The sequence below is a fragment of the Nicotiana tabacum genome, chromosome 4 (assembly GCF_000715075.1).
Source record: "Nicotiana tabacum cultivar K326 chromosome 4, ASM71507v2, whole genome shotgun sequence".
In the NCBI taxonomy this organism is placed as follows: Eukaryota; Viridiplantae; Streptophyta; class Magnoliopsida; order Solanales; family Solanaceae; genus Nicotiana; species Nicotiana tabacum.
In genome coordinates this window covers 69,200,237-69,215,844 of record NC_134083.1, presented here as the reverse complement: position 1 = coordinate 69,215,844, position 15,608 = coordinate 69,200,237, and the positions used below count along the sequence as shown (strand labels likewise).

The 15,608-nt window shown below is 35.2% G+C and overlaps 1 protein-coding gene across 1 annotated transcript; it reads right to left on the bottom strand.

The window, feature by feature from the left end:
• Positions 1-6,120: 6,120 nt before the first annotated feature.
• Positions 6,121-7,237, bottom strand: LOC107775685 (dehydration-responsive element-binding protein 1B-like). Its single transcript, XM_016595438.2, has one exon. It carries the CDS (start codon positions 7,056-7,058, stop codon positions 6,402-6,404), a length of 657 nt encoding a protein of 218 aa, XP_016450924.1. The 5' UTR covers positions 7,059-7,237; the 3' UTR covers positions 6,121-6,401.
• Positions 7,238-15,608: the final 8,371 nt, after the last annotated feature.

Genomic DNA, 15,608 nt, shown 5'->3' with positions numbered 1-15,608 from the left:
TAAATACTTTTAATTAAGGAAAATTAAGGAAAATTGTGACTAATTATATATCATTTGTATGTGAATTATCAATATGCAAATTCTTTTAATGAAATAAAATAATCAATGCTGATTTTGATCAACCTAAAATTTGATTAATAGGCACTACTAGAAAATCGTAAATTTCCAACTGAAAAAAATTGTCAAAAATTTCCGACCAAATCGGTCGGTAGTTTTTAAAAAAAATTTAATTATATTTCCGATCGAATCAGTCGGAAATCTTTTTTTAAACCCTACCCAACCCCCGTTCCCAGAAAACAAAACTCTCATTTTTCTTTCTTCCTCCTTCTTCTCTCATCCTCCTCCTCTCTCCCTTTCGTCCTTCTTCACCATCCTCCTTCTAGGTAATGTATTTTCGCTCTCTCTCTCTCTCTCTCTCTCTCTCTCTCTCTCTCTCTCTCTCTCTCTCTCTCTCTCTCTCTCTCTCTCTCTCCTCCCTCCGTCTAGCATTTTTTTTACATAATGATTTTTTCTTTCAAATTTTGAGTGAACCTCAACGGCAGCTCCACCACCTCTCTTCTCCAGCATTTTTTCCGGCGAGGTAAGTACTTCGTTGACATATATCTTATTTTCATTGTTAAATTTGTAGTAATTTTAGTTGTTGTAGGCTTATTAGATTTTCCATATATGAACATCCTAACTAGTTGAATTAGGTTTTTAGTTTTTGTAGGTTTATTTGATTTAGGTATGGTTGAATTGGCATTATGTAAAATTTAATTGTATATTTCTCTTTAAAATATTAATTTAAAAAATATTGTCTAATAAGTGTATTTATATATGAGATATAGAATGTTTTATGAGAATATGAAAGACAAGTCCAATAAATATATTTATACATGGATTCAGTGTTTGGGGGTGGAAGTGAGAAGATTGAAAGACAATTTCTAGGATTTGACGATTATGAAAATCCTATACACTTCTCATAGGCAGTGTCTAACTATGTTTCAATTTTGTCATTATTATATTTGAGGATTTAATTTTATGAATTTTACCATTAGATTTTGTCACACTTTTAAAACTATTGATTCAGAATTTACTATGAACTATTTAATTTATTGAGCTTTTATTATCTTAAACCAAAATTAGTCGGGGATGTAGTATATAACTTATGAGTTCTATTCATTCAAATTCAATAATTGTAGCTTATATCTATATATGCTAAGAAGTTCACTTTTAATAATTATAAATAATAAATTTTGAATCTAGTAAATTAAATAGATTGTCATAAATTTCCAATTCAAATACATCAAATTTAAATCTCAAATGTACCCGAAGCTTCTTTAGACAATGATATATATAAAAGGAACCTTTGAAAGAGTATAACTTTGTAATCAGTTTAAATAAATCAAATTGTTTTAAATATCTCATTTCTAGATTTCTATTTATGTAGATGAATTTTGTGCATCGTAGATGGATGTATAACAGGAATCATCCTAATCGTGTGGGGTTAAGGGATGAATTTATTGAAGGGGTTGCTGAATTTATTGCTAAGGCTCAAACACTTGATGATTTTCTTATTGGAGGAAGGATTAGATGCCCTTGTGTGAAATATAAGTGTGTTAAGTTATTGAAAACAGACGAAGTTAAAGTTCATCTCTACAAGAAAGGGTTTGTAGAAAATTATTATATATGGACTATTTACGGGGAGAATCGTGCTAGTTTAGATGATGTTAACTTTCAGAATTTTTTTGGTGGTGAGGGTAGCCCCATAGCGGAGCATAATGTTAAAAATTTTCGATATAATAAAATGATGAGGGATGCTTTTGGGATATTTCTTTGGGATCAATCTGAACCAGATGATGAGGCTAAGCGTTTCTATGAACAGTTAGAGGAAGCTAGTCGTCCATTGTATGAAGGCTCAGTGTATTCCAAGTTGTCTGTTGCGGTTAGATTGCTAAGTATTAAATCGGATAGTTCTATATCCCAAGAAGACTTAGATGATTACTATGAAGATAGCGATGAGGATTGAATTGTTATTTTTTTTTTTATGTTGTTCTTCCTTAAATCATTTAATATATTTAAAGAATTGTTGTATGTTTTTTATGACATGTTGGGAATTTTATGTTATTCCTTTAATTCTATTATGTTGCAAAATTATTTTATATTTTTATGACTTGTTAGGTTTTATTTATTTTTTTAGTCATTTAATTTGTAGAATAATTATTTTATATTTACTATAACATGTTGTATTTTTTGTTTTGTATTTTATTATGATTATATATATATATATATATATATATATATATATATATATATATATATATATATATATATATATATATATATATATATATATATATATATATATATGGTATCTGAATGCAAAAGAGAAACAGAAATCTAAGAAGAAAAAATAATCTTTTCCAACTATCTCAACTATGCCAAATATGAGTCCTCCTCTTCCCCATCCTCCTCAATCGACTTCATTTCCATCTACTTTGTTCACTATCACCCCTCCATCTAATAATTCAGTTCAGTATTATTCTATGCTTGCCAAAGGAAGTCAAAGTAACACTGTTTTTAACATTATATCCATACCTTCTATACCATCTTCTTCACTGGGCTTTCATGGTAGTTAGTATGGTGGCTCACCAGCTGCTGCACCCCCGAGCTTTCATGGTAGTCAACATAGTGGCTCACCAGTTGTTGCACCTCCGAGCTTTCATGGTAGTCAGCATAGTGGCCTACTAACTGCTGCACCCCCGAGCTTTCATGGTAGTCAGTATAGTGGCTTGCCAGCTACTACATTCCCGAGCTTTTATGGTAGTCAGCATGGTGGCTCACCAGCTGATGCATCCCCGAGCTTTCATGGTAGTAAGCATGATGGTTCGTCTTTTGTTGCTCCATCATCTTTCACTCTGGGCTCTCGCCTAGTTATATCTAGTGGTACTTCTACACTTTCTAGTAGACGCAGGCAGAATCTTGGAGGGGATATATAATATGATTGTTATAATCGGTTGATAATCGTCCCCTATGAGGATGAGTAAGTAATTCTTATACTATTTTTAAAAGTTTGAATGTACTTTTAGATATGTTAAAATTAAGAAATATTTATTGATAATTAAAACTTTTAAAACTTTAAGATGATTATTAATTATATATGTTAATTTTAATGCAGGTTTTTACCATCCTTTTAGTCTACATATTTGGTTGTGGATTCTATGAAGCTATTTTATCATGACCCGTAGAATTCTTGAAGACAGATACCGTACAACATCAGAGAGCAAATGTAGAATCAATTTAGGGTAAAAATAATTAAATTTATTTAATAATTATCGTTTTCATCTAATGTTACTTTTTTATATTGCAGACAAAGTGTACATGGCATCCTCATCATCAAAATAAAATAAATGCTATTTTCGAGAAGAAGGCTGCTAAGCGGATTAAAGATACTTTGTTCGCTACTCGGAGTGCTGGTAAAATACCAGAGTGGTTAAGAGAAGATATTTGGAAGAAACTTCTTACGAAATGGAATACCGATGAATGGAAGAAGAAGAAGAGTGGACCAACAAAGGAAAACCGCGCCTCCAGTAAAGGTGTCTCGTTGCACCTAGAAGGTTCGATTAGTTTTGCGGCCCATAAACTAAGATTGGTAATTACTTATAATTTTTTTCTTAGATTTACATATAGAATTTTACGATTGTAATGTCTAACTCATACTTTTTGTTATGAAGAAAAAGGAAAAAGGCGAGATATGTGTCATGCAGAAGTCTTCGAGGAGACGCATAAGGAAAAAAGGACACAGTATAAGAGAATACTGGGTAGAGACGTCTACGTCGGACACATATATAAAATACTAACTTCATAATTATTTACGGTTTATTAATATTAGTTTGTTTACATAATAGTTATATTTTCATTTCAAGAAGATTATCATAAAAGGGTGGAAGAATGGAAACAAACTCAGCCTCCTTCAACCCAATCAACACCTGATGATATAGTTACATTGTGGACAGAGGCCGCAGATAAAGTAAACAAAGGCAGAGTCTACGGACTTGGAGTACGCCGATCTACAGGTCATCCAAACCTACTCTTAGCCGATTCTTCTTCTTCGCAAAATCAAGAACAGATGAAAGATATGAGAAAAGAAATTCATGATTTGAAGCAACAATTGGACTCACAATTCGGAATATTTGTTAAGATGCAGAAATTCATGAGAAAATATGGGCATGATCTATCTTATGATGAGGATGAACAAACTAAATCTAATTTATAGTAGTTTAGGTGTATGGTATTGATTGATTGGTAAACTTGATTGTGAGAAACAAGTTTATGTTTTGTTTTAAAACTTGAATGTGGGCTACTATTTGGATTTTTTTGGCCCAAAATTGTTAGGTTTAATGGATTTGTTGGTTTAGATTGTGTTAATAGTTGGGTTTGTTGGTTTAGATTTTATATTTGTTGATATTTGTTGATTGGTTGTTGACGTTATTGTATTGTAATTGTTTGAGAGGTTATGTAGCTCAAAATTGAGCAAAATTCTGCTCAGTTTTACAAAAAATTCCGACTGATTTCCGACAGAAACAGTCGGACAGTTGCCCAGTTCTTTTCAAAAAACACCTAGATGTCCGACCGATTCGGTCGGAAATGATAAAAAAATAATTATTTTTTAATAAGAAATTTTATTTTTTAATTATTAATTTCCGACCAAATCGGTCGGTAAATATTTATTTTTATTACTACTGATTCGGTCGGTAAAATTCCGACCACTTTGGTCGGAAATTTAAAAATAATTTGGTCGTCTGACCTTTTGAACGTTCCGACTACGTTGGTCGGAAATCACCGATGGATTCAGTCGAAAATTGGTTTTTGACCAACTATTTTCCGACCGACCACATTTGGTCGGAAAGTAGTCGAAAATCCGTGATTTTCGATCGATTTACGACGTTTTAACGGTCGGAATTCAGCCATTTTCTAGTAGAGTAGGCCTAGTCGTTAAATTAATGAGATTTAAGTCACATTCAGCATGTTAAACTAAACTAGACTAATCCTCTGATAATATAAAAATTGTGTGGGTAATTGACAGAAATAACGTAATAGTAATGACAAAATTGTTAAAAAGAATGAGTACAAAGTGAGAGCAAGGGAGTAATTCTTATTCTCATATCCAAGCAAAACGATAGCAAACAACAATATAGAGCACTAGAATAAGTGCTGGTTTCTGTGCTTGCCACGTGTTTGTCAAAGAGTCTTCATCCTGTTATATTTTTTTTCCAATACAAATTTGAGATGAAGATTTGATAGCTAAATCTTGTACTCCTATCCCTTTCGTTACTTTTGAAACTTGAGGATTTACTACTATTTATTTTTCTAAATTTCAAGAATTTAGACGCAATTATAAAATTTAATATTAATTTTTTCTATACCAAATCAATCTCTCTGTTTTGTGGCTTTCATTTGTTAAAGTGGTGTCTCCGTTCCATTGAGCTATATAATATTAGTGGATGGTATTAACAAATCAAATCTTTGAAGTTTGGCCAACATAGATCCAACTATGTGGTAGTTGTTACTTGTGTAGGCCTACATGAACTTCAAACAAAGGTTATTTTATTGTTATGTTAGTCCTTCAGACGGCTTAATTTCCATAAGAGTTATCTGGGCGCTTAGTCAACATGCACATTAAAATCGTCAACTCGATTTTCTATAACTAAAATGTGAGCAACAAATTAACTTGAACACGTTGCATAATATTCGCCAATTTTGGGTTAATAAATTAAAATTCAAATATTTAAAAACTGCCAAAAAATAACTAGAAGTTGTAATTTGTTGATATGGGAAAAAAAATATTACATTCTAGAATATTAGTCAAAGTTAACTAATTGTAATATGCGTTTAGATTGACTTTTAAGCTGGTTAAATCAGTTTTAAGCTCTTTTTAGATTTTTTCAGTACTGATTGACAAAATTAAAAATTATTTAAAATTAGTTTAAAACTGATTAAAACAAGCCAAAAGCAATAAGTTGGACAATCCCAACTTATTTTTTTGGAACTTAAAAGTTATTTCTACTGAAAAGTTACGTTAAGCCAATCCAATGGACTCGAGTAAGTCAAAGTATATTGAGCATTCTAAGACAGATGATATAGCTGCTAAGTTAACTTGCGCGCACTTATTTCATTCAAATACGATGGCTTGAAATTCACAAAGCTAATGTTTTTTCTGCCTAGGCCAATATTTTGCATTTAGCCCGAGCTACTACTAGAACATAGGAGTACTACTATATATATCATACTAAATCACAAAGCCTTTATACATCCGTACCATCCAAATATTGAGTACGAAACTAACCAAAATCTTGATTTAAGTAACTGTACTTATAGGGAATATCACCGAAAGAAGTACTAAGTGATAACCAGAGCTATATTTAAATAGAATAACTCCACAAAGGCATGTCAACATCAGCTTCCAAATGATCTCCAATTTGTGAACACTGAGGTGGAGGTAACATTAATCCTTCAGCCATATTTGCTAGTAATCCCGGCATGCAGAATAGCGTCTCCTCATCCATATAAAACATATTTTCAGGAGTAGTGTTCACTTCCTTTGAATCTTCTCCTGTGTATTCCGGCATTTTTTCGGCCTCCGATGACCGGAATGCCTCCGCGGCCTCAGCCGCCGCTTTCTGAATATCCTTGGCGTCGGTTGAGGCAGGAATAGGCAACTTCCAAGCAGAGTCTGCGAAGTTCAAGCAAGCAGAACGGCCCCTTAATGCAATAGCCGCCACGTCATGCGCTCTAGCCGCCATTTCTGCAGAAGGGAAAGTGCCAAGCCATATTCTTGATTTCTTGTTTGGTTCTCTGACTTCAGAAACCCACTTGCCTGAATTCCTCTTTCTCACTCCCCTGTATACTGGGTGTCGAGTTTCTCGAAACTTCTTCCTCCCTGCCCGCTTCTTGGGGTTATTTGAAGCTAACATAACTTCTTCATCAGAAAGGTTAGCTCTATTACAGGAGCTGCTACTATCAGAAAGTGATGAAGAATCAGCAAGTGGGTCCGAGTAAAAGCTACGAAAGATATCCATTATTCTTGATCAGTGATATATTGAAAAGTGTATTTGGATGTAGTTTCAGTTTGAGGATTTTTGCTTTCTGGTCAATGTGAAAAGTGGCTACTCTATATATAGAGGTGGAAGTAAGATTATGATAAGTGAAGAGCATTGAAGCCAAAAAGGTTTGATGGCGCAAAATAACACACGGATTTGAAGGGTGATAAGGAGACAGGCTGGTATTTTGAAATGGGTATTAAAATTTGTCTAATTAATTAGCAGCTGGCAACTGTTTTATGAGACAACTGGAATTCTAGATAGTCTAAAGTGTGTATAACTCGTGTGGATGCGGCAACTTGTTAGTCTTTCTACTTTCTGATCTCTTTCTTCCTTCCTTCCTTTTTTGGAATATACTCATCTTATCTAGAGTACTGACACTATTTTTGCTACCACCACTGACCAATCTTTGTCATTTGAAACAAATAAAATAAGTATATTTAATTCATTTTGTACCACCAATTTAATTTACTAGTGAATCTTTGGGGAACCACCAATTTACCGGTAGCTTTCAAGTCAAAGATCAGCAAGCATATATGGATACTGAATACAACTAATCTTCTTGCTAATTAGGCTACGTAAGCATTTCCGAAGGCTAATACTTCTAAGACTGAAAATAATATCTTACTGAATCCACTTGCTAGAATATTCCTCAATTTCTGTGATTCATTTTGATTAGGCTACTTACTTTTTCTCCTTGTACGTTTATTTATGTGATTCTTTTTTTTCTTTAAAATTAATAAATAAATAAAAAAAGAATACTTGTTTAGCAAATTTTCATTTTAAAATTGTTTATCAATTACAAAAATAAGTAATACTACCATACAAATGAAAATTTATCGAAGACTGCATAGTAATAGATGAAAAGGGACAAGCATCTTAATAAATGCTTTTTCTGTCCCAATTTATGTGATAATGTTCCGATTTCGAGAGTCAAACAAGTTGTTCTTTAATTGTAATTTTTTTATATGTCTTTTAAATATTTTAAATTATTAATTATTATTAAATTATAATATGTTTTACCTTTTTTCAAATATTAAAATTTTATTTCAAACAATTTAAAGATTCTATGTTCAATTAGACCGTCAAAACTAAGAAGTTTGAATTCGAAAAATAAAAAGTGTGTAATTTATAGGCGTTACATTTTTGTTTTCTAGCAAATTATTCGAGAAGAATCGTGGAAGCTAAATTAGAATGAGTTGCCTTTTGACTTTTGAGTTGTAGGAGGTTTATCTACTGAAGACCGACTCCAAATGCAAATATGTTGTTGAAGGGATAAGTTAGAAAAATGACCTTTCAAACAAATGAAAGCCACTAATGTGTAACTGATTACTGATACTACACTGACTTGTACCAACACACGGTTTTGACAGTTAATACCCATCTCCAACGTGTTGACCACGTGCCACATTTCCAGGTCCAAGGATTCGTAGGGATTATTGGCATTTGGTTCCTTAAAGGAGCAACAATTTTATTTGTTTTTTTTCTTAAGTTCTATAATTTGTTGACAGTAATAAACTATGCTATTTTTTTTGCTACCTCTATTAATATATATACACAAAAGTTAAGAATCTTCTCCAAATCAAATTATACATTTTATGTCTTTCCATGTGTAACATCTCGTCCTATTACATGATATATTAGATTCTGCATAAAGCATAGAATATTACTCAACTTCTATATGAATTAAAATATAAATCTTATATGTTCCATCTTCTAATTTTGCGCATGCATGCCTTTGAACTCCGCTAATTAACAAGTCGAATAATAATTCCACTTGAGAAAAATTGAGTAGATACCGCTTTTAGTTTACTATTGAAAAATCAAATCTATTCTAAACAAGTTTTGACTAACTTACCTTACGGAGTAAGTTTTTGTATAATAAATCTTAATCATTCAGATTTCAAATAATTGATTGCCTTGTGAAATAATAATAATAATAATATGGCATATTAATATTAATATTAATAATAATAATAATAATAATAATAATTATTATTATTATTATTATTATTATAAAGGACAGCTCGGTGCACTAAGCTCCCATTACGTGCGAGGTTTAGGAAAGGGTCGGACCACAAGGGTCTATTCTACACAGCTTTACCTTACATTTCTGCAAGAGAAAATTTCTACGGCTTGAATCCGTGACCTTCTGGTCCAATTAAGAGCCCGTTTGGACATAATTCTTTTTTTTCAAAAAAAAAATTACTTTTTTTTTTTAAATCAACGTTTGTTCATAAAATTTCCAATTTTCACTTGAAGATACATTTTGAAAATTTTCAAAAATTTGAAAAACTCCAAAAAGCTGTTTTTCAAAATTTTCACTCAACTCACTCACAAAACTTCAAAAACAACCCAAAATTTTATTCATGTCCAAACACAACTCTAAATTTCAAATATCATTTTCACTTGAAAATGTTTTTCCCCTATTTTGAAATTTTACAATTCTTATGTCCAAACGGTGGGTTGTGAAATAGAAAACATAAACACACTAATAGTTATGATTTTAATGATCAAAATTCAAATTCAAACTTAAAAGATAAACGTATTTAATACTTCTCGCAAATACGAGGTTGCCATTGCTGTCCCTATTTATGAGAGTTAATAGCATCTCCAACTGCCTTTTGCAAGAAAAATGAATGGAAGCTTCTTTAACCCGGTTTCCCCACGGAAGCGCGTGGACCACGCGTGCTTATATGTCTAGCTAGTAACTAGGTCCTCCTTTGGATATATTTCTTCTACTGGACTTGGATTAGCAGTACTAACCTAGAAAGTGAGGCTGTCCCTGTCCAAAAGTTGTACGGAATGAGAGCTTTTAATCGGTATATATAAATTATTTATTGATTATATATGGTTTGTTATACATATATTATATGAATTAAACGTATATTATTGTATGAGGTAAAATATGTATGAGAAAGCGACACGTGGAGTCGGGGATAGAAGATAGTCGGATCTGAAGGCAGTGATCTCGCTTGTCATCGGAGAGAATACTACTCATAAAGTCAAAATAAATGTCTGTCATCCGGTAGCATTCAATGAAGTATATTCTACAGCATTAAGTGCATGATCCGTTACAGAGAATATGACATTCACTGCCCACCGTTACATATTCTTCAATGGCCCTCATAATTATTATTTAAGAGGGGCTTGATCCTAGGACCTTGTTCCCTAGCTGTAACTATAAATAGTGAGCTCTACCATCATTGTGATGGGACGAATTCTCTGAGAAGCATACATTATACTTTATCAAAAGCTCAAGAACATTTTACTTTCTTGCTTATTTATATTGTTCTTACTGCTTCCGGAAGCTCTATTTCCGGGGTTTGAAATATAATAAATACCACCTTTCATGGCTAACACCAGCTAAAATTATATATGACACACACCAATCATATTTTGACACGTGTTTTTATACTACATAATATCTTTTTTATTAATTATTTATTGTATTTCCTTTTCTTTATCTCCCCCCTCTTCAAGTCTCCTTTATCGTCCCACCCCCAACTAAATATTTCTTCTTTTTGTATTCTTAGTTCCATTCCACCTCCCTACTCATTTCTTCTTCCTTTTTAAACATTCTCTCATTATTTAAAATACGCCGAACTCATCGACCATTTTTTTTCCGGTGAAAAATTACGAAAAGAAAATTAAGAAAAAGAAAGAAGAAAAAGGAAAAGAAAAGAAGAAAAACAAGGCATTAAAGATGATTTTTAGAATGGAAGGGAAGAATTTTGTAATAGAAACGGCGAAGGTGAAAAACTCTGACGAGATAGCCATCGGAAAAACTAGAAATCTTTTTTTCAAAACTGACATACCTTTCTCAGTTTTATATATCCCCACTTGGTATCTTTTTTCATTGGGTTATTACTAATTTATTAGTCTTTAGCGTTGGATTTTCTTTTTCAGTTAACAATGGCTTCTTAGTGCTAGGCGTGCATTGGCTTCTGTTGGCTTCTGTTGGGTATTTTGTTGGGTAAAACAATATTAATAAAAAAAATGAATGATAAATAAATAGAGTTGGGCGTTGTTTTTCCATTCCACGCGCAAAATATTCGTGAAAAATAATTTAGATGCCACGTAGGCCCAAAGGGGGTACTTATACCACTTCGAACAAAGATAAGGGGGTCATAGGATTCCCGTAAAGTTTGAGGGTGTAACTGGCAAAGTGGAACAACCCCAAAGGGGTAATTATATATTATCCCAATTTTCTGACAAGCATACACTATATTCTATCAAAAGCTCAATAATATGTTACTTTCTTATTTATTTATGTTGTTCTTACTGCCTCTGTTAGCTCTGCGCCCGGAACTAAGATATTTGTCGTTTCATTTCAATTTCAAGGCTAAGTCTTACATTTTTTTTTCTAATTCATCTATTATTTTTGGATCAAATTAATTCACTTGTCTATAAATCACGTATAAATTCAACTGTACTGTTTCGGGTAAACAGTTTGGCGCCTACCGTGGAGCATAGACAGTCATGTAATTGAATTGATCCATGCATATATTACTAAACTGTTTGATTCTTTGTTCTTAGCAAAAATCATTAAAAATAGCAGATAATGGTGTCAACAACACACACAATGTTGAGGCCCAAGGAAATTAGCCTCAGCACGAAGATTCTATCAATGATACCCGCAACGAGGGGAACAAGGCCACGCCGGTTCACGGCAGGCAATATCCACGACATGTTCGAGAGGCAACTCCAGATGATGCTGAAGACGAGCACGTCGTCGAAACAGTAAGGATCTTGAAGGAGCAACAAGAGGCCATTATAGGCCATCTCACATGGGAGGATAAGGTCATGAGGAAGCTGAAGCAGGAGTTGTCGGGTGCTTCCAACAACGCGAATGGACGAGGTTCAGTTCCTCCCGGTGCTCCCGCAAATCAAACAACGCAGAGGGTCGACAATAACACCCGAGGGTCGAGGTCGGTTTCGATGGGACCGGGGGGAACGGTAGCGGTCCCGATAACAACAATGAAAATTTCCCTTTGAAACCGAACTCATGCGATTTATGAGGGAAATAAACGCCCGAATGGATCAAATTCCAAGCGCACCACCGGTGCTGAAAGGACTGATTCAAAGAAGTATACCCAGCTGCCGTTCAAACCGAGCGCGATACCAGAATTGATCCCAAAGTGGTTTAAAATACCAGACGTGCCAAAAAATGATGGGACTTATGATCCTCAAGAGCATATCACCACCTATACAACGTCGGTGGAGGGGAACGACTTAGCTCCCCACGAGATTGAGTCAGTTTTACTGAAGAAATTAGGAAAACTCTTACGAAGGGAGCCCTAACGTGGTATTCACTCTTGCCCGAGCATTCCATAGATTCCTTCAAGATTCTCGCGGATTCCTTCATCAAGGACCATGCCGGAGCCATAAAGGTACAAGCCTGAAAAGCTGACATATTCAGGAATGCACAAGGAGAATCTGAGTTGCTGCGGGAGTTTATGACCATATTCCAGAAGGAAAGGATGTTGCTACCGGCTGTACCGAACGAATGGACAGCTGAAGCATTCACCAATGGTTTGAATCCGAGAAGTTCCGATGCTTCCCGAAAATTGAAATAAAGTTTGCTCGAGTTCCAGGAAACAACTTGGGCGGATGTTCACAATCGGTACGAGTCAAAGATAAGGATTGAGGATGATCAACTCGGTTTCTCGGCATCGGCCAAGGGTCGGGACAAGGAGAAGAATAAAGAGAAATCGAAAGATGATTTAGACACAGATCGACAGACTTCAAGGGGTCGGCCAAATGGGCGGATAGATTTGTTACCGATAGGAATCACAGCCGTAATAATAGGTCATTGCAGGACAAAGAAACGTCACATTCTCGAGATTCTTCCTACCCCAGGCTTTTGGAATACAACTTCAACATCAGCGTAGTGGAGCTGATGTCGGCTATGAGGAACATTAAAGAAGCATGGTTCCCGAAGCCAATGAGATCCGATCCCAGCCAAAGGGATCCTAATTTGTGGTGCGAATACCACGGGACAAATGGTCACCGGAATGGAGACTGCCGGCATCTGCGCGAAGAGGTGGTGACATTGCTGCAAAATGATCATCTTTGAGAATTTTTAAGTAACTGGGATAAAAACAACTACAATCGCAATCGTGATAAAATAAAACCTTCAAAAGCAAGAGAAGATCCCACGCGCCTGACGATCAATATGATTTTCGGGGGGAACAAGATTAACGGGGTTACATTCTCGGCAGCAAAAAAGTCGAAGGTGTCAGTGACCCATAGCAAGAGACTCCGAAAAGTCACTGAAGACGACATTACTTTCACGAAGGAATACGCAGATGGATTGTTGTTATCGCACAACGATGCGTTGGTAATTTCCTTAAATGTCTTAGATTTTAAAATTAAATGTGTTCTGGTGGACCTAGAAAGTTTGGCCAACATCATACAATGGAGGGTGTTGGAGCAAGCTAAGATCATCAGAAGCATCATTCCGGCCACAAAACTCCTCGCCGGGTTCAACCTAGCAAGTGTGACAACCCGAGGAGAGATCCTGCTGCCCACGAATGCCGAAGGGGTGATAAAGATGACCCTTTTTGAGATGGTGGATGGCGATATGGGTTACAATATCATCCTGGGATGACCATGGTTGCACGAGATGAAGGCTATGCCATCAACATATCATCAATTGCTTAAATTCCCAACTCCCGAGGGAGTTAAACAAATAAGAGGTGACCAACCGGTAACAAGGGAGATGAATGCAATATCACTTTCCAGTAGCAAAGTGAAGGACCATGCATCATAGCAATTACAGGAACTTGTGCCTTCTCCCGAGCCGAGCGAAATCAACCAGGGGGAGGAGTTGTCGGAATCCTATCAGGTACCAAAATATTTCTAAGTACCAGAAGAGACGGATGCTACAAAATCCACAACGGATGAACTTGAACAAGTCACATTATTTGAAAAGTTCTTGGAGAGGAAGTTCCACTTAGGGACAGGACTGCACCCCGAACTCACGTCTGAATTTATTAAATTTTTTAAATTTAATATTGATCGTTTTGCGTGGTCGTATGTGGATATGACAGGTATCTCGCCAGGAGTGGTCGTACACAAGCTAGGCTTGGACCCCAGCATCCCTCCGGTAAGACAGAAAAAAGGTCCTATTGCTGAGGTCAGAAACAAATTTGTCAAAGAAGAGGTAACTCACTTTCTTGATATCGGTTCAATCCGAGAGGTAAAGTATCATGACTGGCTAGCTAACGTAGTAGTAGTTCCAAAGAAGAGTAATAAATTTTACATGTGCGTAGACTATAAGGACTTAAATAAGGCGTGCCCAAAAGACTCATTCCCATTACGAAACATTGATTAAATGGTTGATGCAACGGCTGGGCATGAGTTAATGAGTTTCCTTGATGCTTATATCGGGTACAATCAAATGAACCCGGAGGATCAGAAAAAAAACTTTGTTTATCACAAACTTCAGCATATATTGTTACAATGTGATGCCCGTCAGGCTAAAAATTGTTAGAGCCACTTATCAACAGCCCGTAAACAAAATGTTTGAGAAGAAAATAGGGAAAACTATGGAAGTTTACATAGATGATATGCTTGTTAAGTCCTTGAGCACAGGTGATCATCTTAAACACTTACAAGAAACTTTTGATATTCTAAGGAAGTATTAAATAAAGCTTAACCCCGAGTAGTGTGTGTTCGGGGTCAGCTCCGGTAAGCTACTGGGAGTCCTGGTGTCATAAAGGGGGATCGAGATTAACCCCGATAAAATCAAAGCCATCGAAGACATCCCGGACCAGTTATCAATCGTAAAAGAGGTTCAAAGGGTAAAAGGGAGATTGTCCGCTTTGAACAGATTCATTTCCTGATCTTCAGAGAAATGCCATCATTTCTTCTCGCTTCTCAAAAAGAATAACAACTTTGAATGAACCCCGGAATGTCAACAAGCTTTGAGGTATTTGAAAAGATATTTGTCAAGTCCTTTGTTACTGTCAAAATCGGAGGAAGGCGAACAACTACTGATCTACGTACCAGTCTCAGAGGTTGCGCTAAGTGTTGTTTTAGTCTATGAGGACGAAGGTACGCAATATCCTATTTATTACGTTAGTAAAATTTTGATGGGAGCAGAAACTTGATCGCGTCCAAATGCACACCTCTAAAAAGGTATGAAACGGTCGTGTGCAATTATAGTAACCCAACGAAGAGTCGAGGTCAAATCCATAGGGAGCTAGATGGGAGTTAGGGGTATATATTCTAATGTGTGACACTTAATTATCTTAATTTGCACTTCCACAAAAAAAAGGTTTTGTTTCTGTTTCTAATTTTATACTAAAGTTTGCAGAATAAAGAAATAAGACTAGGATAGTTGTTTTTGATATTTTTCAAACTGGTAAAAAACCTAGGGCTGTGACCATCACCTAGGTGTTTGCCTAATGGGATAAAGACCTTAATGCTTATTTTGTTGATCGGGGTATATTATAGCTATCAACTCTCAATTACCCACTCAATACCTCTCGGTCAGAGAGTGGTTTTGCCAAATTTGGCTTT

Bases quoted from the DNA above. Each gene is read 5' to 3' on its own strand.
- LOC107775685 (XM_016595438.2), bottom strand. From the start codon at position 7,058: ATGGATATCTTTCGTAGCTTTTACTCGGACCCACTTGCTGATTCTTCA.